Source organism: Saccopteryx leptura, chromosome 2, assembly GCF_036850995.1.
Source record: "Saccopteryx leptura isolate mSacLep1 chromosome 2, mSacLep1_pri_phased_curated, whole genome shotgun sequence".
Classification (NCBI taxonomy): Eukaryota; Metazoa; Chordata; class Mammalia; order Chiroptera; family Emballonuridae; genus Saccopteryx; species Saccopteryx leptura.
Window position 1 is genome coordinate 318,978,369 of NC_089504.1, and position 22,854 is coordinate 319,001,222.

A 22,854-nucleotide genomic window follows, 5' to 3' on the forward strand; every position below is an offset into this window, starting at 1 on the left:
TTGGTGTATCTTCCCATTTTGTTCTTTTTGAGAAGAAAAAAACGTGTTTTAGGGTTTACCCCATGCCCCCCACACACAAAAGGAACCTTGCTTTTTCCAATGAATGTGTCCACTAATCACTGTATTGTTATTATCAGTAAGTGGAGGTCACCCTGTTCCTTTGTGTGACCACACAACGCTTCATTGTGTGAATACACATAACGTAGTCCTCCTGTGTCCCCTCTTGATGGATTTTGGGTTGATTTCCAGTCTTTGCAATGACTTGGCTTGAGTTTACTCCTCGTGGTTATGGGCCAGTTTATTTTGGGAAAGACTCCTAGAAATGGGATTGCTGGCTCAAGAGGTGATTGCATCTGTAAGGTCCTCACATGCAGCCCGATTACTGCCTGTGTTTGCTGAGCAGTCCCGGTAGTAGTCAGGAAGTTGTGTTGAACTTTTACTATACTGTCTGTGAAATTCTGCAACCCAGTGATAAATTCTTAGAGGTTTGAAAGTACAGGTTTGAGAGACAGCCCTTGTCATACTTAACTTGCACCTTACACTGTGCCCCTATATGCCTGGCCAGCTTGTCGTAGTTCCTGCTGGGAGTGGTCTAAAGCATCTGGTGTCTCTTTTTCCGTTGCTATGTGTCCAGGTTGAACTGGTGTTTCAACTATAATAACCTCCTGGTTATTAATTGAAATTTAAGATGGTAATTGGAATTTTTTTATACTTGTCATCTGTAATTATTTAAACTTAATTGTAATTATTCTCTTCTATATAGATATGGAATGATGTATTTAAATCTTATAAGTAAGTATAAATTTTGGAGGCCTTGAATTTCCGTAATGAAGTCATGTAGGCTTGCTTACTATCTAAGTTAGTTAATGCTGTTCCTGATAGATGTACAGTAGAACCCCAATTACTGACTGCACAAATAAGTGGTCTGCATTTACAGGATCTTTAAATTTAGATTTCTTCTTGATTAAAATTGTGAAATTTAAAAATAACCAACATTCAGCCTGACCAGGTGGTGCGCAGTGGATAGAGCAGCGGACTGGGACGCAGAGGACCCAAGTTTGAAACCCTGAGGTTGCCAGCTTGAGTGTGGGCTCATCTGGCTTGAGTGTGGGCTCACGAGCTTGAACACGGGATCATCGACATGACCCCAAGGTTGCTGGCTTGGACCCAACGTTGCTGGCTTGAGCAAGGGGTCACTCGATCTGCTGTAGCCCCCCGGTCAAGGCACATATGAGAAAGCAATCAATGAACAACAAAAGGGCCACAACGAAGAACTGATGCTTCTCATCTCTCCCTTCCTATCTGCCTGTCCCTATCTGTCCCTCTCTCTGTCCCTGTCTCTGTCACAAAAAAAAACAAAAAACAAACCAACATTCAAATACAAAATTCAAATGAAATAGCTTTAAATAGTTCTGGGGATGTAAGTACAAGTAAATGTCCAGTTCATGAATTTGCAGGCTCCCCCTTGACTGGTCAGCGTATAGTCATTTGGACTTGTCGTCACAAAATCACAGCCAAAGCTCTTGCTTGTCTTTTGCGCGATCCCTCTGAAAGCCCTGTTGTCATTGCACACTGAAGAGGGAGACCTGGGGCACGCTCCAGTGAAGTGGCACACCTTCACCTTCAGCAGAAACAGCTTGGAGAGGTGACAGGAAGACCACAGGTTTGGAATCCAAATATTTGGGCCTGAATCCCCACCACTGTTAGCAGAGTATCTTTGGGCAAATTATTTAACATCCCCGAGCCTGAGCTCCCTTGTTTGTGAGAGGCAGACAGTGCCACACAGAGCGTTGGTCACTGGAAGGGTTTAGAGAAAGCATCGGATCTCCTGTGGGCACAGAGTCCAGCATTGTGCCCACAGTGAGTTCTAGGTCCTTCCCTTATGGAGTCAGTCAGCTGGCATGGAGCAGGCAGTTCCCCTTGGTGTGGGCACTGTCCAGGTGGGGCGGGCATGGGTGTGGTGGGAAGGTGGTCACGGAATCCATTCATATCATAGAATGAACAACTGTCTGTGTTCTAGATGTTAACTGGGCAGCAGTGTGGAGGGGGGAGTGGAGACTAGTGACAGACCAGGAAAAAGCCCTTTGTTAGTGACCAGGGGAGAGATCCCAGCCATCAGAGGATTTCACCCACAATAGTATATAGCTAATAAGTATGATGTTTTTGCTTTTTATTTTTTATTTTTAAGATTTATTGATTTTATGGAGAGGAGGTAGAGCAAGAAGTATCAACTCATAGTGGCTTTATTTATTTTTTTTATTTTTTACAGAGACAGAGAGTGAGTCAGAGAGAGGGATAAGAGGGACAGACAGATAGGAACGGAGAGAGATGAGAAGCATCAATCATTAGTTTTTCATTGCGCGTTGCAACACCTTAGTTGTTCATTGATTGCTTTTTCATTTGTGCCTTGACCATGGGCCTTCAGCAGACCGCGTAACCCCTTGCTGGAGCCAGTGACCGTGGGCTCAAGTTGGTGGGCTTTTTTTTTTTTTTTTTTTTTTTTTTTTCATTTTTCCAGAGCTGGAAACGGGGAGGTAGTCAGACAGACTCCCGCATGCGCCCGACCGGGATCCACCCGGCATGCCCACCAGGGGGCGATGCTCTGCCCCTCTGGGGCGGCGCTCTGTTGCATCCAGAGCCATTCTAGCACCTGAGGCAGAGGCCACAGAGCCGTCCTCAGTGCCCAGGCCATCTTTGCTCCAGTGGAGCCTTGGCTGTGGGAGGGGAAGAGAGAGACAGAGAGGAAGGAGAGGGGGAGGGGTGGAGAAGCAGATGGGCGCTTCTCCTGTGTGCCCTGGCCGGGAATCGAACCTGAGACTCCTGCACGCCAGGCTGACGCTCTACCGCTGAGCCAACTGGCCAGGGCAGTTGGTGGGCTTTTGCTCAAACCAGATGAGCCTGCGCTCAAGCTGGCAACCTTGGGATCTCGAACCTGGGTCCTCTGCATCTCATTCCGATGATCTACCCACTGCGCCACTGTCTGGTCGGCCTTAGTGGCTTTGCTTTAATTGTTCCCTCACTGCTTGTTCTATGTGCTTTGACTGGACGAGCCCAGGGCTTCAAACCGGCAACCTCAGCATTTCAGATCGCTGCTTTATCCACTGCACTATCACAGGTCAGGCAGTTTTTGATTTTTTAAACATAAGCACAGTAAAACCATGGTGGCCAGCACCTTAACCAGATCTGTATTATGGGTCATTCCAGCGTCTTTCCATCTTGTCTAGGGGATTGCCAGCCTTCTCTCCCCTCATAGAAATTGTTTGTTTGTTTAAATCTGTGTATAAAAATCTTGTCATACTATATGATTCCTCTGTCACTTCTTTCAGTCAGGACTCTTTCTGCAGTCGTGTGCTACAGCATGTGTGACTCTCCTACGATTTATTTGTGAATTCTCTTGGTGGCCTTGCGAGCTGTTCCAGGTTTGGGTGTTTTGTTGACTCTCTCTCTATCCCTGTAAAAAAAAAAAAAAAAAAAGCAACACATGCACACGTCTGCATATTACCTGGTGTACCTACGTAGTCGGTCTAAACCATTGTTTTGCTGGTAGTGCGCGCATTGTAGCCATGTCTTAGAAAACACGTACAGGTAATGGCTTTTTTTTTTTTTTTTTTTTTTTGGTATTTTTCTGAAGCTGGAAACGGGGAGAGACAGTCAGACAGACTCCCGCATGCGCCCGAACGGGATCTACCCGGCATGCCCACCAGGGGGCGATGCTCTGCCCACCAGGGGGCGATGCTTTGCCCCTCTGGGCGTCGCTCTGTTGCAACCAGAGCCATTCTAGCGCCTGGGGTAGAGGCCAAGGAGCCATCCCCAGTGCCCGGGCCATCTTTGCTCCAGTGGAGCCTCACTGCGGGAGGGGAAGAGAAAGACAGAGTGGAAGGAAAGGGGAAGGGGTGGAGAAGCAGATGGGCGCTTCTCCTGTGTGCCCTGGCCGGGAATCGAACCCGGGACTTCTGCACACCAGGCCAACGCTCTACCACTGAGCCAACCGGCCAGGGCCCAGGTAATGGCTTTATTGAGTCATTTCTAAGATCATTTGTATTTTAACCACATTTAAAATGTTAATAAACTAGAGATGTTAAACTTAGTTTTGTTTTGTTTTTTTAACAGTGAATTTTAACTATTTTTTATTAACTCTAATAAAGGCTTTATTTTTGGAGGATATTGTAACATTTTAATGTTTTGGGTTTTTTTTACATTTTTCTAAAGCAGTCAGCCTAACTAAAGCAGCTGCAGATCGTGTGTTCTGGAAACCCTGGTCTCCTGCGTCCCTGTTAGCAGTCTGACATGAAAGGTGTTCGTGCGCCTCAGCGTCGCCTCTGCAAAGACGTTTGCTCAAGGTGTTGGGTCTTAATCTATAGAAATGGAGGCAAACATCAGGACCGCATTCACAGGCAGAAGCAGGAGCTGGGTGTTCTGAGTATTTGAAGTGAAATCGAGGAGAGAGTACAGTCCTCTTACTACTTTAAAATTTATGGGTGCCTCCCCTGAAATAGAAATATGGTTATATGTTCATTAAAGTCTTAAGAATTTACGGTTGGCCACTTTTTCTGAAGCTTCTTCCCTTGCTCTTATGCCTTATGTTTGTGCAACAGTGTTGTGGAACCCGAGTTTGCGGAGTTGCTGTAATAGGATTCTGTGAGTTTTTCGTGATGCTTCCTCTGCTGACTTCTTCCTCATAGCTGGAGATGGAGAGAGGATGTCTTGATTTTTGAATGAGTCTGAGTTGCATAGTGTGTTTGTGCTCTGCTTAGAAGGTAGTGCATGGGGAAAAAGTCTTAAGAATGTGTATTCCTGTCTGTTCTGTTTGGTAATGCCAAGGGAATAATGCATCAGGAGAATGCACAGCGTGTGCTCGGTGAGACCCTATGGTCCTTGCTCAGGGCCACGGCTCGCCTTTTCTCTGGACTCTAGGAGGCCCATGGACATATCTCTGTCCTCTGAACTGACACTGCCATGGCTGTTTGTAGGTCCCTGGCCAGAGCCCTGCCACACACCTTCCTTTTCCTTCCCACAGCGGTTCTTCACGGAGCTTTCTCGGATCCTCTGACTTCACTCCTGGCTCTTCCTCAAGGGGCTCTTTCTCAAGGGGCTCCTGAGAGCCAAGGCATGGGCTCTCTGTTCCCCACAGCCCCCAGGCCCCAGGGTGCCGGTGGCGGGGCCCTCCAGTGTTCACAGCCCGGTCAGGCTCCTCGGAGGCTCTGCCCGTCCCTCCCAGCTGTCTGCCCCCCACCTAATCTCAGAAATGCAGGGCACGCCCTGCGCCCAGCTCCTACTCCTCCATGCCCAGCACCCACTATTGACGGTGACTCAGTGTCCATGTGGACGGCCTCCCAGAGCCTTCACCTCCCTCTCCCTGGGCACCCTTCTGCTCCCAGGCCTGCCCCGCGCCCAGAGCCTGCAGCCCACCTGTAGCTACTGCTACCCTCCTTCCCCGTGCTCGTGCTCGTTCCCATTCCCGAGGGTGTGGGCGCCCTCACTGCGTCTCGTCCCCTCCACTTTCCCCATGCCTTTGTGGCCAATGTTCTTAGCCTGCGTTTGGCCCCTTCCAGCCGTTCCAGTTTCATTTCTGCCCTTAAAACCACAGTGCAACTGTCCTTGCTGAGGTCACCGGTGACTTCCATGAAACAAAAGCCAGCAGCACATTTCAGAAATCGTCATGGTGACGAAAGTAGTGCCTGGCGTCTGCGAGACACTGACTGCCCCGACACCCGAGGAGCTGGCAGTTTGCCCAAGACCGTGCAGGAAGTCAGGGTAGCGCCATGGTCAGAGCAGCGCCATGGTCAGGGCAGCCGCTATGGTCAGGGCAGCGCCATGGTCAGGGCAGCCGGCAGGGCTTCTGCTTCCTTTGCCTCCAGGGTGCGGGTCGCTATCATTGTTTTGGGCTTTAACATTGCAAATACAGATTCTGGGGTTCCCTAAATCTCTAGTCAGTTTCTAGGTGTTCCTCAGGACTGACTCAGCATGGGCCCATCTCTCGGTAATTTCTCTCGTTCCCTCTGGCTCAGACTCAAGCAGTGCCCATCAGATGAGCTCACAGGCCCCGCTTCCCAGGATGACTACAATAACCACAGTCACCTGTCCACAGGTGAACCCCTCGCACCAGCGTGTCCCTACTCCCGTGCGTGCTGTCCTCATAAATGGGCTCACGGTCCATTTGTCAGCCGTATGTGGGAATGTATCACGCTTGCTCAGGCCAGTGGGTGCTCACTGAGGCTGGTTAGGAAGGGTGACAGCAAACACCCAGAATTCCTCAGCAGGGGGCTTGAAGCCCCCAAACCAGGGAAATGAGGTCTAGCTCATTATTTGGTGAAAAATGTTGCAGAACAATGTGTGGTTGATCCCAAGGGTTAGGAATCAGTAAGGGTCAGCAGAGATTTATCTTTTTTCTTTTTTTTAAACTATGTTGTGCCTTGAAATAGGTTTTTTTTTGTTTTTGTTTTTTACAGAGACAGAGAGAGAGTCAGAGAGAGGGAGAGATAGGGACAGACAGGAACGGTGAGAGATGAAAAGCATCAATCATCAGTTTTTTGTTGCGACACCTTAGTTGTTCATTGACTGCTTTCTCATATGTGCCTTGACCATGGGCCTTCAACAGACTGAGTAACCCCTTGCTCTAGCCAGTGACCTTGTGTCCAAGCTGGTGAGCTTTGCTCAAACCAGATGAGCCCGCGCAACTTCGGGGTCTCGAACCTGGGTCCTCCGCATCCTAATCTGATGCTCCATCCACTGCGCCACCGCCTAGTCAGGCTGAAATAGTTTTCTTGAAAAACCAGTCCTGAGATATGAGTTCAGGCAAAAGTGCTGTACGGCCAAGTTAGTTTGAGATGCTTTATACCAGGGGTCCCCAAACTACGGCCCGCGGGCCACATGCGGTCCCCTGAGGCCATTTATCCGGCCCCTGCTGCACTTCCGGAAGGGGCACCTCCTTCATTGGTGGTCAATGAAAGGAGCACATTGACCATCTCATTAGCCAAAAGCAGGCCCATAGTTCCCATTGAAATACTGATCAGTTTCTTGATTTAAATTTACTTGTTTTTTATTTTAAATATTGTATTTGTTCCCGTTTTGTTTTTTTACTTTAAAATAAGATATGTGCAGTGTGCATAGGGATTTGTTCATAGTTTTTTTTATAGTCCGGCCTTCTAACGGTCTGAGGGACAGTGAACTGGCCCCCTGTGTAAAAAGTTTGGGGACCCCTGCTTTATACTGTTATTTCTGATGAAAATTCATGATACATGTTCACTTAAGGCCTCTGAAGGCTGGTAGCAAACAATATAAAGTATTTAACTTCATAGAAGCTAGCCATTCCCAGACCCCCTTCATGTTGTTTAAAGGATGGCTGGTTAGGGTTCAATAAAGGACTTGCCAAGTGCTCTTTTAAACCAGTCCTTTTGTTGCTGATGAAACTCAGAATGATTGGTATCAGAGAGGATGTATTTTTCATAATTCTCAGAAGTTAGTTCTCATTTCTACTCAGTGATGGCATTTTAGACACTGTTTGTCCTGAGAAACAGGCTGTTTGATTAGCGCAGGGGTCCCCAAACTTTTTACACAGGGGGCCAGTTCACTGTCCCTCAGACCATTGGAGGGCCAGACTATAAAAAAAAACTATGAACAAATCCCTATGCACACTGCACATACCTTAATTTAAAGTAAAAAAAACAAAACGGGAACAAATATAACATTAAAATAAAGAACAAGTAAATTTAAATCAACAAACTGACCAGTATTTCAATGGGAACTATGCTCCTCTCACTGACCACCAATGAAAGAGGTGCCCCTTCCGAAAGTGCGGTGGGGGCCGGATAAATGGCCTCAGGGGGCCGCATGTGGCCCGCGGGCCGTAGTTTGGGGACCCCTGGATTAGTGCATGGTTTGAATTGTTAGAAAGCATGTTTAATATTGTGTTGGATTTTGTATCCCTTTGAAGCAGCAGACTTTCCTATGAGACAAGTCCTTAAACAGACGGCAGACAGCCTTCTCCACTGACCTGCTTGCTTTGACTCTGGGTGCTGTTCCGTTCTCTTCCTTTCCTACGGAGAGGTGAAGGTGAATTGTCATTGTGTGTGCCCGGGCTGGTGTAGACTGCCCCTCCGGCTGCCTGGCCTGTGGCTGGTGTGAGGTGCCGTGGGTTCCTCCCACGCTCTGCAGATCTGTATCCAGACACCAGGGTTCCTCCCAGGTGCCCCTGACTGTAGTAGCTAAACCCTGTAATGCTAAGGGTCTATATACCAGAGAGTAATTTTGTAAACTGCCAATTTCCTAATATCTACTGATTTTTTGGCCATCCTGAGTCTTTTGACTATGAGATGGGATTCATTAGAGAAATATTTTTATTCCTCACCTAGGAAACATTTGAACTTCTCTGACTTTTCATGCAGTCTGCTTAAGATTCTTCACGGCTTATTTTTATTTTTTTATTGACTTTATTGGGGTGACATTGGTTAATAAAATTATGTAGGTTTCAGGAGTACAGTTCTAGACTTACATTGCCTTTGTATTGTCTTGTGTGCTCACCGCCCCAGATTTGGCTCAGATGACACGTTCTCGAAGTGATTCAGGTTTCGGTAGCTCACCTACCTGCCTGGGTTCACAAAGAGCAGGAACACCATGGAGGCAGTGAGTGTGCTGAGCTCCATGCTGGGGGCCTCCAGCTGGCCTGGTGGCTGGACAGACAGCCTGTTCCTGCTGTTTTCAATGCCGTCTACCTCCCAATGACATTGTTTCTGGGGCAGTTACACTAATTCAGGGTCACACTAAAAACGCTTGTTTAAAAGCCTCCTTGTGTGGTGTGTACATAGACGAGCCATAAGGTATTTCTGCAATATGGCGTAGTGAAAGGTTCTGACTTCATGCAGGGTTGCAGAGCTAGGGCCCTTTGTCTGTGGGTCCAAGATCCTAGGGCATTATAAATTGTACTTTGCAGTAGCTTTGGACACTTAGGTATAATGACAGGTATCTTTTGTTAAGTGTTTACTGTGTGTTAGATATTTTGTATACATTAGCTTAATTGAATGTCACAACTCTTTAGGAAAGTGGTTTGCCCACTTTGCAGACTAGTAGATCGAGGCAGGGAGAAATGAGAAGTTACATCGGTTGCCCAAGAGCACAGACTCCATAGGCATGGGGCCAAGCTTCAAACCAGGCCTCCCTGGGTTCAGGGTACGTTTTAACATTTCCGGACTCCCTTCTACGAGGGGAGGGCGTGAGCAGTCCCTTCTTCAGCTTCGCACGCCTTTGTGTTTTGCCAATTGCTAAGTGAAAAATCATTGAAATTCACAGCTACCTAGTGAGAGTGAATGGTTTTTCCTGTTTGTTAGGTATTTGTGTTTCTCTTTCTGGAAATTTCCTTTGTATTTCTTCAAGCTTTTCTTTCTGATTGTTATATCAGTCAAGTAACAGGGCTGAAGTTTTGGTACTTTTAGAAGAACAAACAAAAAAGCAATATGCTAGTTGTCCCTGTGCAAGTCTACCCAGCTTTCCCGTGGGCTTTAGTAGTCCTAATAAGTTTGAGCTAAGTGTCTGAGTAAGTGTATTTCTCTACACATCACTAATAAGCGTGTTTCCCTATACAGAGGTGCGCCCTCGCTGGGTTAGTGCAGTGCCTGCTGACGCCCATGGACTGTTTCTATCCATGTGTGACCTTGTCACCCACCCAGGGTGTTGAGAAACAATTCCCCTTTCTTTCTTCTTCAGGTTTGCCTGCGATGAGAGTTTCTTCTCTCTGGTTAAAAGACGTCCTCTTGGAGCTGCTGTGGATAAATTTGGAATGATACTGTATATTTTCATCTGATGGAGAATTAGCTATACCTTGAGTAAGGATTGCTGCGCACTGGACAACTTGAGAATATCGCCCACCATGTCATCGAACAGGAGTCAGAATCCCCACGGGCTGAAGCAGATTGGCCTCGACCAGATCTGGGATGACCTCCGGGCTGGAATCCAGCAGGTGTACACCAGGCAGAGCATGGCCAAGTCCCGCTACATGGAGCTCTACACGTATCCTGCTGCTGGAGTGGGGCTTGCCTGGGGGCCTATTTGCTAGTATAATCTGAGAATTATTAGCAGTCTGGCATCGTATTTTCTCTTTCCAGCTCTTCCTGTGGTATAATCACAAATTCCTTTTTGGCTTTAAAACTTAACTCCTTTACTTTCAGTTTTTTGAGCAGTGGTGAAATCGGCTAGTTGGAAGCCTAATCTGTGCTTTCAGCACAGTGGCCACAAGCTACATGTGGTTCTCTGCATTGGAAATCATTAAAATTAAGTAATGAATTAAAAATTTTAGTTCCCATGGCCCGACCTGTGGTGGCACAGTGGGTAAAAGACCAATCTGATTTGGTCAAAAATTACATATGAAGAAATTCCCCAGAGACAAGTCATCAACCAAATTTCCTTGATCTCCACGCTAATGTAGGAGTACTCTGCTGCAAGTGGTTAGATAATAGTCGGTTTTGTTTCTTTTGAACTTGAAATGGGAAATGAGATTTCTTAGCAGTTTGTGGACACCGTTCTCTTTGCGGTGCTGTGCCTGGCTCAGAGGATGGCCTGGGTCCTGCTGGGAGGGCAGGCACTTAGGAGGGGAGCACAGCCCTGTAATGCTGTGAGCTGTGTTAGTTTATTGTTTTCTTAACCTGGCTTTTCAAAAGTTTCCCCCCCAACTGTACACTAAGGATTGCATTCAACTTTCTTAGTAAGTTATAACATCAGCATGTTCAGAACTGACTTACCCTCATCCTGATGTTCAATGACGCAGTTCATGGTCCCTGGGTGGGGCTCTGCTCACCCAGGGCAGACCTGCTGAGCCCTGGTGACTGCGGCAGATGCTCTGCGGGGTGAGATGCCAGGACACACTGGCCCCGCGCTCCACCTGCCCGCATGTGGTCGTCACTCTCGGGTCAGTGAGTTTTACCCTGTCCTATCTTCCAAAGGAGCAGGGTCCATGGGGAAGAGTCCAGCTACAGTATTCTCTCCCCTTCATAGAAACTCATTCTCAGCAAAGCAGATGAAACAGAAAGAGAAACATTGTGCTCTCTCGGTAGATCAGAGATGATCCTTGTCTATGTGGAAATAGCCACCCGGCCCGGGGACTGTATTAGGGTAGTTTTTATCTTGTACTTTTTGGTCAGGGGTCTTATACTCATCCCATTTTGCCCACCTCGCAAGCATGGCTTACATGTATAACTGTAGTTCGTAGTTTTTCCAGATGCGAGCTGCATTCTTACACGTTCTTCCTCTCCGAGCAAGGCTCTTGGGTCACAAATAGTCACATAGAGAAGAGATGCAAACAGTCATAGGCACGCGGGGAAGTACTCAGCCACATAATTTTTAAGGAAATGAAGAATTTAAAAAATTTTAAGTTATTGAATTTCAAACAAATGATTATAGCCAGTGTTGGCAAGAGGAGAGAGCTTGGCCCCACGCTCAGGTGGGCATGTCGGCTTGCTGAGGTCTTTCTGGAGAGAAACTCAGAAATACAAAGACATGAAAATGTACGCTGGTCATAAGGAAATAGTTGTATTCAAATTGTGCAGAGCTATTCAGAAAACATTAATAATAAGAAACAGAAGCAACCTCAGTCTTGAACAGTAAGGATTTGGTAGTTAATGGTCATAAACAGCCGTTACAAATATATTAACCAGTCACTGTTGTGAAGGTTGTTTCTGGTAAAGAAAAAGCAGGGAGTAAAGTGGTGTGTGTACTGTGGGCCCCCGCGCACCCTCTCTGCTTTGAGAAAAGTTACCATTGTATTGAAAGTGGTTATTCATAAGTACTGGGCTTGTGAGTGATTTTTTTTAAATGATCTGTACTTTCTAGATACCCAGTATATAACATGCATTTAAAATACAGTTTGCTGGTTTTTATTAGTTTTCTGTATGCAAATGTAAGTTGTCTCTACCTTTCGCTACTGGGCTGGTGCAGTTGAAGAAGTTTCTAGAATTGAGAAAGTATATCTACCCTTGAGAGCTCTCACAGAAATTATCCTTAGATTTCATAGTTGCCTCTAGAATTGAGTTTTTGTTTTTTATTATATGAATATGGTACATTCAGCTTTTTGGTTTTTTCCTTCTAAATTTGATTCATGGTGTGTATACTTCAAGCACTTGGAGTGTTTTTAAACAAAGCTCACAGTTAGTTTACAAGCGGTCCCCAGTCTCTGCTTTTGGAATCTGCTGGCTGTGGACTGATGTGCTTTGTCCGGGACGTTCACATTCCTGGGCCTGTCCAGCCACGGCCTGGAGGGAACCTCGTGCTTTCAAGACTTTGTGGACAGACTGCCGGCTGGTGGGGGTCTGCCGCTCTGGCCGGTTTGTACCAGTGAGACACATGGTGGCAGGTCAGGATGGGACATATTTTTCATTTACCTTTTAGGGCAAGTCTCTGCAAATGATCTTAAAACAAGTGAATTGTTGGAATTTCCACTCGGAGTTCCAGTTGAGTAAGAAATGGCAGGAAAAAATGGTTCTGTCCTGTTCAGTTTTGCTTCTTTAACTGAACTGACTTTGCTGAGGTGGGAATGGTGTGAGTTTGACAGTAACTGGAAGTCACCAGTCAGGTCCCCTTCTCCCCTTCAGAGGAGTCGGTGCTGCGGGCTTACTTACAGAGCATGGGCTCTGGGACAGCGCACACAGTGGCCACTGTGTTCCCGGCAGGCCTCTCACCCCAGCTCCCAGGCAAGGAGGCTGTTCGGGAAATGTCTGCAGAGATGAGCTTTGTGTGGCTTTGCCTGAGACCTCAGCATATGATGTGACCCCTTTCACTGTGACTTGTCCCTGCCATCATGCCAAAGGTGGGCCTCAGCAGGTGACTGAGCAGATCCAGGGTGACCAGGTGTGTGGCCTGTCTCACAGGGGGAGCAGACCTGGTTCTTCACCACAAACTGCCACCCCCTGTCCCGTCCCCACCTGCCCACGGGGGCATAGGGGCTGGGCAGACACCCACTTCCAAAGACAGTGTCCCAGGGAGCCTTCTGAAATGACTCTCAGGCCCTAAAAGTCAAGCGCGTGGGGTTTCGGGGTCACTGCCTTTCCGATTTTCAGGTTATTTGTACCTCCTGGAGGATTCCTCTTAACTGCTGTATTTAACTGTTCCTCTTCATCTATTTTGTTTTTGCTTTAAAAATAATTTGATTTTTTCCCCCAGTTATTGGTCATATTTATTTTGTGTTTATACTCATCATAGAAAGTAAATGATTTATTAGCAGTTGTTCACATGTTGGCATGGTTGGTGTGGTGTGGTCTGGGGGGCAAAAGGGGCTGGCTTCCCGCAGACAGAGCAGCTGGGCTGCCACCATAGGGAAGCCCCAGGGTCAGAGGTGCCCCCACGCCGGCATCCCAGGCCCAGTCAGCTTCCCGGGCCATGCTGCCCCCCTTCATGACAGCACGCTCAGGAGCCAGGCACAGCTCACCAAGAATCTGCCCTTTTCTGACAGCATTTCCCCATGTGATCTAGTTGATTTGAAGCTCAGATTTATTAAAAATGCTGAAGTTTGGAGGTGGTGTGTGTCACACAGCCCATTGGTCCGTCTGAGCATAGGATCTGCTTCTTCCTTGGGTGACATTCTTTTATAAAACGTGGTTCACTGCTCCTCATGTGTATGTTTGTATATAACTATCTCTTCCTCTTAAAAAAAAAAGCGATAATGGCTCTCCTGTCTGCATTGTAGGGAGGAATTGGCAGAGCTTGTGATGGGGGGGGTGGGGGTTGACAGCTGTCACTGAGAGGAGATGCTAAGAGGGGAGAGAAGGGCTTTGACGCTGCTGGGGCTGGAGTTTCAAGAGCTAGGAGAGGTTAGGTGGGTCTCAGCATGAGTATCGATAAGGGGAAAGAGTCCGTCCACAGTGTCACTGGCGGGGGGGGGGAGTGGGTGTGGAGGTGGGGGCAGCACTGTCAGGACAGCGTCTCAGGGTGGCCTGGTGACACGGTACTTTAGCTGGCTTTGGGGAAGGGTAATGCTGGGTTGTGGTGAGTCTTGGCAAGAGTCTTGGCACTCTTAGGTAAGTGAGTTTTGTTTTGTTTTTTTTTGTCATTACAGGTCCATAAAGATGGTTATATGAGTGGAGAATTAATGACTTGATGTGAACAGATTTTAGAAGGATTAAACAGGAAAGAGACAAAGGCAGGGAGAGAACAACTGGCCCTTAGGAGGAGCAAGCCCAGTGCTCCTTCGAGTACTTGGTCTCTTGCCTGCCATTTCTTCTACTTTTTGTCCTTCATCCTCAACATGTAGCTTTGCTTAAATCTACTTATAAGTCATTTTAAAATAAAGCTTCGATTATTTTGATATCTGTAATGCCTGCTCCTGGAAATAACAGCTAAACGTTGTAATAGACTGTGGTGATTAGCTTTTTTGTGTTTACTGAAGTAGGTAATTGTGACCTTCCCTTTGTACCTGTGACCTTCTCATACACCTAGGACAGTTTTCCTCAGCCTCATAGGACGATCTAGAAGGTTCGTGTTTTTTTGGCGACCTTGCCCCGACCTTGCTTCCTCCTCCAGGGCTGGCTGCTTTGTGGCCTGCGGGCCAGCTTGGGAACGGGGCTGCTTCAATTTGGGCTTTACTGGGATGTGAAGAGTGAGGTCTCCTCTCCGTTTTAGTTTCCAACAGGCTGTTGTTGCTATGTTGAAAATGTATTGATATTGAAATACTTAGTAAAATATGTCTGTATTGTTCACTGTTCACACCAATGGTGCAGGTTGGTTCCCTTAACTTTCCTCCCAGTCACGTCTATAACTACTGCACAAGTGTCCACCAGTCAAACCAGGCTCGGGGGGCCGGCGTCCCGCCCTCAAAGTCGAAGAAGGGGCAGACGCCAGGGGGAGCTCAGTTTGTTGGCTTGGAATTATACAAACGACTAAAAGAGTTTCTGAAGAATTACTTGACAAATCTTCTTAAGGTAAGACATTTTACTTGTATACTGAATGTTTCTAATAGAACTTTTAAAAAGTAAAAAAATAACTTCAGTGTGGCTGTTTCACTGTCCTTTTTCCATTGTTTTCATTGTTGGTGTTGGCGTGAGGGTGTTTGGCTAGTTTGTTAAATAAGTTTTAGAGTCCCTTACACTATAGTAGGATACTCCTAAAATTACTAACCATTTTGTCATTTGGTTGTTAGGAATTGATGACCCTTTTCATTTATAGCATATAACTATGAATTCAAATTACCTATATTGTACTTGGAACCCAGTATGCTGTTCTGAATCAAATATGATCATAAGGTTTTCTAGCCTTTTGGTAATCACATTTTTCCAGTGTAAATCTTGCCTTTTTTTTTAAGAGACAGGAAGGGAGGGAGGGAGGGAGGGAGGGAGATGAGATGAGATGTATCAGCTCGTAGTTGTGGCACTTTAATTGTTCATTGATTGCTTCTCATTTGTGCCTTGGGGTGGGGGCGCTCAGGCTGAACCACTGACCCCTTGCTCAAGCCAGCAACCTTGGGGTCAATCCCACGTGTAAGCCAGCAACCTCGGGGTTTTGAACCTGGGACCTCAGCATCCCAGGTCAACGCTCTGTCCACTGCATCACCACTGGTCAGGCTGTATCTTGCTTTTTATACACGATCACATGGTGTATCTCAGAACCACGGTACAGTGGTGCCCTAGGCTAGGACAAGTGTCACTGGAGCCCCCCTTGCCTCCAGGTGTGGGCTCCTCCTGGCCCCGGCCTCTCGCTGGGGCAGTGCTGGAGCTTCTCCCCTTCATCTCCTGCCTCCTTCTTCCCCGGGCTCCGTCCTCTGCAACAAAGGTAGGGTGACGCCCCCATCCTGCCACAGGATGTGCCAGTGGCTCTGTACCTGCTGCTGCACACGTTATAGAGGATGAGAGAAGAACTCGACTCTCTAATCTTTTTTTAATTAAATTTTTTTTTATTTACATAGATAATAGGCAAAAATTTCAACATACTCCAAAATTCTTTTTCTTAATATATTTTACAAGCTAATGAGAAACAAGCATACTAGTAGACTGTATGTAGTCAGTTGACCACAGTTTATGACTTAGATGGTACCCTTTTCACGTTCCCCAAACTGTTTCTAAAGTCTGCCTGAAACCACCAGGTTTGCAGTTTATCCGCAGCAGGTTGTCAAGTGAGCGCCGGAGTCACTCTCAATCTAGCACACAGTCAGGAAGCATGCAGTGCCATCGGCGAGGGGCCGCCTTTCAGGAAGGATCATGGGCTGTGATCAGAAGGGCTCAGCTCCGCATTGCACTTCTTATTTAAATGAGCTCTAGTGTGATGATCTCATGCCATGGTCAGGTTCCCGTGTGGCCCTGGGTGTCTGCACACCCACACTGGGGAGCTGTACCTGCGTGGTGCCCAGGCCCTTGACTCTTGATCATGGGGGGCCTCCTTCCCCTGGCTCCATGCTCTGCAGGTAGTGTTCACTTGTCACAGGTGACACTCAATGTGTCATTGATACCTAAGAAGCAATTTTCAGTTTCCTTCAAACAAAAATTTGTATTTTTAAGTTGCAGACATCTCAGTAAAAATAATCTTTGTTATAAAGCATCTATGTATTAACACACAGACACAGTTGACAGTATGGAGGGGGGCAGGGGCAGGGGACAGCTCTTATTAAAGAAAGAAGAAATAGTCTACCATTATACTCATTTTTACAAAACCATAACATTGCCACAAAAAGCTTTAAATTTTTATAATTTTTGAAGTAAACCCAATGAAGGCAAAATGTGAATTAAAAAAATAAATGGTATTGGCCCTTGGTCCAAATTGGTAACAGGACATTTTTTTGGGTGTGTGTGTGTGTGTGTGTGTGTGTGTGTGTGTGTGTGTGTGTGTGTGTGTGTAGAAGCAGATGGGCGGTTCTCCTGTGTGCCCTGGCCGGGAATCGAACCCGGGACTTCCACACGCCGGGCAGGCGCTGAGCCAACCGTCCAGGGCCGACATGTTAATTTTTTAACAGAGAGACAATATCCCAAGGATGGTTTTGAGGTAAATTCCTGTTTGATAACAAAAAGGAATAATCCTCCCATCTCCCAAGTTCAGGATTCTGTTTATATCTGTCTATGCAGATTTAACACATGGAAACAGTTCCAGTCACAGATGAAAGAATTTTTATTAACATTCTTGCCTGCTCTGGCCTGTTGGCTCAGCGGTAGAGCGTCAGTCCAATGTGTGAAAGTCCCGGGTTCGATTCCCAGCCAGGGCACACAGGAGAAGCGCCCATCTGCTTCTCCACTCTTCCCCCTCTCCTTTCTCTCTCTCTCTCTTTTCCCCTCCTATAGCCAAGGCTCCATTGGAGCAAAGATGGCCCAGGTGCTGAGGATGGCTCTGTGGCCTCTGCCTCAGGCGCTAGAATGGCTCTGGTTGCAATAGAACAACGGCCCAGATGGGCAGAGCATCACCCCCTAGTGAGATGGCTGGGTAGATCCCATCAGGTGCACGCAGGAGTCTGTCTGCCTCCCTGCTTCTCACTTCAGAAATATACAAAAATAAACAAACAAATAAATAAATAAAATTCTTGCCTGACCTGTGATGGCGCAGTGGATAAAGCATTGACCTGGAATGCTAAGGTCGCCAGTTCGAAACCCTGGGCTTGCCTGGTCAAGGCACATGTGGGAGTTGATGCTTCCTGCTCCTCCCCCACTTCTCTCTCTCTCTCTTTCTCTCTCCCCTCTCTAAAATAAATAAAACCTTAAAAACAAATTTAAATAAAATTCTCTTGTCCAATTCTCACAAGGTACGTTCTTGTGAGAAGGTAAATGTATGGCATTTCTGTATACGGAATAATTTAAAGACACCCACCTCCCCGAAGCTGTGTGCATCAGTATGTTCCATGCCCTCAGTCTGTCCGGGTCACACTCTCATGTGACAAGCACTGTTGCTAACGCTGCCATTGCCTTGTGCGCAGGACGGGGAGGACCTCATGGACGAGAGCGTGCTCAAGTTCTACACGCAGCAGTGGGAAGACTACCGGTTCTCCAGCAAAGTGCTGAACGGGATCTGCGCCTACCTCAACAGACACTGGGTCCGCCGCGAGTGCGACGAAGGCCGGAAGGGGATCTACGAAATCTACTCAGTAAGCGCCTGGAAACTCCTTCCCCCGTGCGTTTCCTAGGGCCGAGCCCTGTTCTCATTTTGGGGAGCCAGACAAATGGTAGACTGTTTTCAGAGTAGTAGGCGCACTTTTCTTGTTTTTGTTTGTCAATAAGGGATCCTTAGTTTGTGGTGAGATGGGAGAGGGAGAAGGGTGAGTGCACCGGAGTTCTGAAATGGCCCGCACCTGTGTGCGCTCGCTCATTCATTCCAAGCCCCTTCTCCAGTGGCTCGCCCAGCCATCCAGTGACCAGGGCTCCAGAAGCCGAGTCCTGGCCGCTAGGCCCCTGAGGCCCGTCCCTGACACGCCCCTCCCTCGGGAAACCACTTGGCAGAGGGGACTGCAGTTGCTCTCTTCTCACTCACATGGTAGCATGATAACATGGTAGATGGATGGTGCCCTAGGGTTTTAGAATGAAGGGTTTTTTAAATACTGCGTGAAAATAGATTTTGGAAAGGCAAATTGTTAGATCACCTTCCTTACTATGTTCCTTCAGTCAAGGAAGTTTTCCTGGGCCCACTGGTTTCTGAAGCGTGGTCCCCAAACCTGCAGCGTCCCCTCACCACAAACTTGGTAGGGGAGGTGATCACTGGGCCACAGCCTGGGCTTTGTTAGGAAATCTGGAGGCGGCCCGGCCGTCTGTGGAGCAATCCTTCTAGCACAGTGGTCCCCAACTCCCGGGCCACGGACCAGTACCGGTCCATGGGCCATTTGGTACCAGTCTGCAGAGAAAAAATAAATAACTTACATTATTTCCGTTTTATTTATATTTAAGTCTGAACGATGTTTTATTTTTAAAAAATGACCAGATTCCCTCTGTTACATCCGTCTAAGACTCACTCTTGATGCTTGTCTTGTAAGTTCAACAATTATATTTAAAAATACCACAGTTTTTACGCCGGTCGCATAATTTTATTTTGTGCATTTATCCGTCCCACCCTAAAGGCCGGTCCATGAAAATATTTTCTGACATTAAACCGGTCCGTGGCCCAAAAAAGGTTGGGGACCACTGTTCTAGTACACGGTCAAGGTGAGGAGGACCTGTCTTGTCAGGCTCTGAGGGGAGGACTCAGCAGCACATGGTGTCTTTTGTAATGGCTGTCGGCTCTGCAGACAGGACCCTTAGGGCCAGCGGTGTGAGATATCACGTTCTGCATGATGAGGTGATCTGTTTGTCCAGGAATGGTGTGTAATAGCAATGTTGCTTTATCCCCCACAGATTTAATTAAAAGAGAAACGTAATGTATCACAGACACATGATACATCTTTGTCATTTATAGTACAACTCAATTTCTTTACCAAACCATTATTGCTTCATCATGGTGCTTTGTTATTATAGTTATATCGCTTTAATGGAACTTGCTGGGTTCAATGTTTTGATTTGAGCTTTTTGTACTTCCCATTTTCTACTTAGAAACGCTTCCTTGGTGTCAGAATCAGCACAGTTCCGGTTGCTTTCCTCTCGGAAGCCTGCTTGGCCAGCAGCTCCCCGTCTGCCCTCCAGTAACACCACATCCTAAAGACCATGCATTTGCTTAACTTTCTTCTATATTCAGTAGCAGTTAAAGAAAATACTAAAAAGTGCGAATATACTTTATAGAGCATATTTTTAAAGATTCAACTGCTTTTTTTTCTTTTTAAAGTTACTTTCAAAATTCATACTTTCTACATCCTTAAATGCTTTGTTACTGTTTGGAAATACACTGTAGGCCATGATGTTTTAGCACAGGCCAGAAACAGTGTTCCTTGCTTGTGCTCTTCAGCGAGCCGTTTGATTCACGGAGTCCAAGTGTAAGGTGACGCAGCAAGCCGTTCTTGTGCAACAACCTCTCAGGTGTTTTCCAGAACCTCCAGGGGCTGGGGTGCCTTGTCATGAAACAGGAACTTTTACTTTCTTCCTGATGGTTCTTTTCTCCTTCTTAATTATTGAAAGTTGTTGGTTTTATCTGACTATTGGTGGTGCAGTGGATAGAGCTTCGACCAGGGACACTGAGGACCCAGGTTCAAAACACCAAGGTTGCCAGCTTGAGTATAGAATCATTGATTTGATCCCATAGTCGCTGGCTCAAGCCCAAAGGGTGCTGGCTTGAGCAAGGAGGTCACTGGCTCATCCTGAGCCCTCCCTCACTCCACCTCCATCGAGGCATGTATGAGAAGCAATCAGTGTCAGCTAAAGGGCTGCAACTGTGAGTTGATGCTTCTCATCTCTCTCCCTACCTGTATCTCTCTCTCTCTCTTGCAAAAAAAGTTGTTGGTTTTATAAAGTGTGAAAAAAAAGTGGTTGATTTCCTTTCAAATCAACCAACGGACATAAATTAATTTCATTGATAGATTACAGTGACTTAGCAACTGTTGCTCTAGGCTCCCTCTGGTCTGCCTTTGCTCCTGCTTTCTCATCTTGCCTGGCTCCTCTCCTCTCTTTCTTCAAAGTGGCCAATCATTCAGTCATATTAGGACCATCTAAGGCTGCCTTGATTTAGGAAAAAAAATAGTTGGGAACAGTTCTTTTTAAAGGTAAATGCCTTTCACAGACGTCTGCAGCGGTGCATTTTCCACCACCGCACTCCTGCATTGAAGAGGGACACTAGAGTGTGTATTATTCGTGCTTTATTCAAAATACTATTCTCTGGCCCTGGCCGGATGGCTCAGTTGGTTGGAGCACCATCCTGAAGTGCAGAAGTTGCCAGTTCGGTCTCCGGTCAGGGCACATACAGGAACAGATTGATGTTCCTGCCTCTCTCTATCCCTTCCTCTTTTTCTCTAAAGTCAATAAATAAACATTTTATACACACACACACACACACATACACACACTTTTCTCTTAAATATTATTTTCAGGTCAGGTCTCCACCTTTTTGTGTGTGGAAATACCACTCGATGACAATTCAGTATATAAATTAAATTTGTATATAATTTTGAAAGATGTACCTTACCCAGTTTTGTCTATGGTTGCATTTGGGGGAAATAAGACTGATAGCATTTAGGTTTAAGTGAGTTTCTCAGTAGTTTGTATTTGAGCGTTAGGTTTCTGTAACTTGAATATTTTTTTAATTGAATAATACCTCTCAACAGACAGTTTAAAACTCATGTATGAATTACAACGTTTCTCTCTTGGGGAACCTTATTATGGTAACTTTCTGATACAACATTTGGGGAAGTTTTAAATACTTAAAAATTGATTAAGTATGTCAGGTCAAAAATTAAATTTGGCCCAAGAAATAATTTTCTAGATCACATCCACGACATCCTCTAAGCTGTGCGCGGTCTCTGTACACACGTGTTCCTGTCCCAGCTATGAAACATGCACTGGCGTGCTGTGCATGCCGACGCCTGTGGAAGTTGTGAGTTCAGGAGAATGGCTCTGATCTCATCATGATAACAGATTTCTACCAAGTTACAATCTAGAAATGTTGATCAACATAGTCCGGGACCCTAGCTGTTTCCTATAACTTCAGTCCTAGAAAAATATTGTACAAGTATAGACATTTTACGCTTTTCCTTTTCCTTTTCCTCCAGCTCGCGTTGGTGACTTGGAGAGATTGCCTGTTCAGGCCCTTGAACAAACAGGTACCTGCTTGTGTGAGCGTGGCCGCTGTCTTCCTCTCTCCTTTGGGACATCTCGGGAGCCTCTCTTGTCTTGCATTGTGTAATGGATTTAGTTGTTTAAGAGCTATCTATGACGCATACTACAGCCTGTAATCTGCATGTCTTTTTCTTGTGTCCTTTCCAAAGGTAACCAATGCTGTCTTAAAACTGATTGAAAAGGAAAGAAACGGTGAAACCATCAATACAAGACTGATCAGTGGGGTTGTACAGTCTTACGGTAAACAAGTTTTCCTTTAATTTTTTCAGCATTTTCATATCAAATGATAATTATAACAGTATTTCAAAAGATCCATTTAAAAATATTTTAGTAATATCAAAAAGACTGTTAGTAGTTACAAAGGAACTCATAAGTCTCTTTAAGTCGCTGTCATTCTATTTGAATATTACCCATCATAAAATTGTTTGTCATTCTATTTGAATATTACCCATCATAAAAAAAGTTCCTGAAGGAACTTTTGGTGAAATAGACATTTAAGTTGTTTTCTTTTCTGGTCTCATGCTGAATTAGTGGATATATATTATGATGGTGTCATTAATGGAGTTGAATTATAACCAGAAATTTATGTCAGCTTGAAAAATTGAGATTAAGACACGAATAAAGTAATAGTGTTTTAGAAACTTAGGTAGCATTGTAATTTTTTTTTAAGTTTAAAAGTCATTTTTATTATTTTTACACTTTCAGGAATATGAAAGTTTTCTAAATCAACTTCATGATAACTTTGAAACCTGCCTGGCCATGGGCCAGAATTACTTGCTTTTCCTACGTCTTGGGTCTTTTCTTTTTCATTTTTGTTTTTTCTTTTTGTATCTGCATGTCTGAAGTGAGAAGTGGGGAGGCAGAGAGACTCCCACATGCGCCTGACTGGGATCCACCCGGCATGCCCACCAGGGGGTGATGCTGTGCCCATCTAGGGCTTTGCTCTGTTGCAGCCAGAGCCATTCTAGTGCCTGAGGCAGAGGCCATGGAGCCATCCTCAGCGCCCGGGCCAACTTTGCTCCAGTGGAGCCTTGGCTGCGGGAAGGGAAGAGAGAGAGAGGAAGGAGAGGAGGAAGGGTGAAGAAGCAGGTGGGAACCTCTCCTATGTGCCCTGGCGGGGAATCGAAATCAAATCTAGGACTTTCACATGCTGGGCTGACGCTCTACCACTGAGCCAACTGGTCAGGGCCTCTCGTTTTATGGAACGAGTGCGCTTTAA

General features: G+C 46.1%; 1 protein-coding gene and 1 pseudogene across 2 annotated transcripts in view; one reads left to right on the top strand and one right to left on the bottom strand.

Moving 5' to 3' along the window:
• CUL1 (cullin 1) overlaps positions 1-22,854 on the top strand; it is a 77,380-nt gene that overhangs the window by 21,280 nt on the left and 33,246 nt on the right. For both annotated transcript variants that reach the window (XM_066362950.1, XM_066362949.1), the window contains exons 2-6: positions 9,700-10,002; positions 14,723-14,897; positions 17,867-18,034; positions 21,569-21,619; positions 21,785-21,875. In XM_066362950.1, coding sequence (XP_066219047.1) covers positions 9,863-10,002; positions 14,723-14,897; positions 17,867-18,034; positions 21,569-21,619; positions 21,785-21,875 — 625 coding nt within the window. In that variant the 5' untranslated portion in view covers positions 9,700-9,862. The remainder of the gene's footprint in view (positions 1-9,699; positions 10,003-14,722; positions 14,898-17,866; positions 18,035-21,568; positions 21,620-21,784; positions 21,876-22,854) is intronic.
• LOC136396189 (U6atac minor spliceosomal RNA) lies at positions 3,151-3,258 on the bottom strand (annotated as a pseudogene).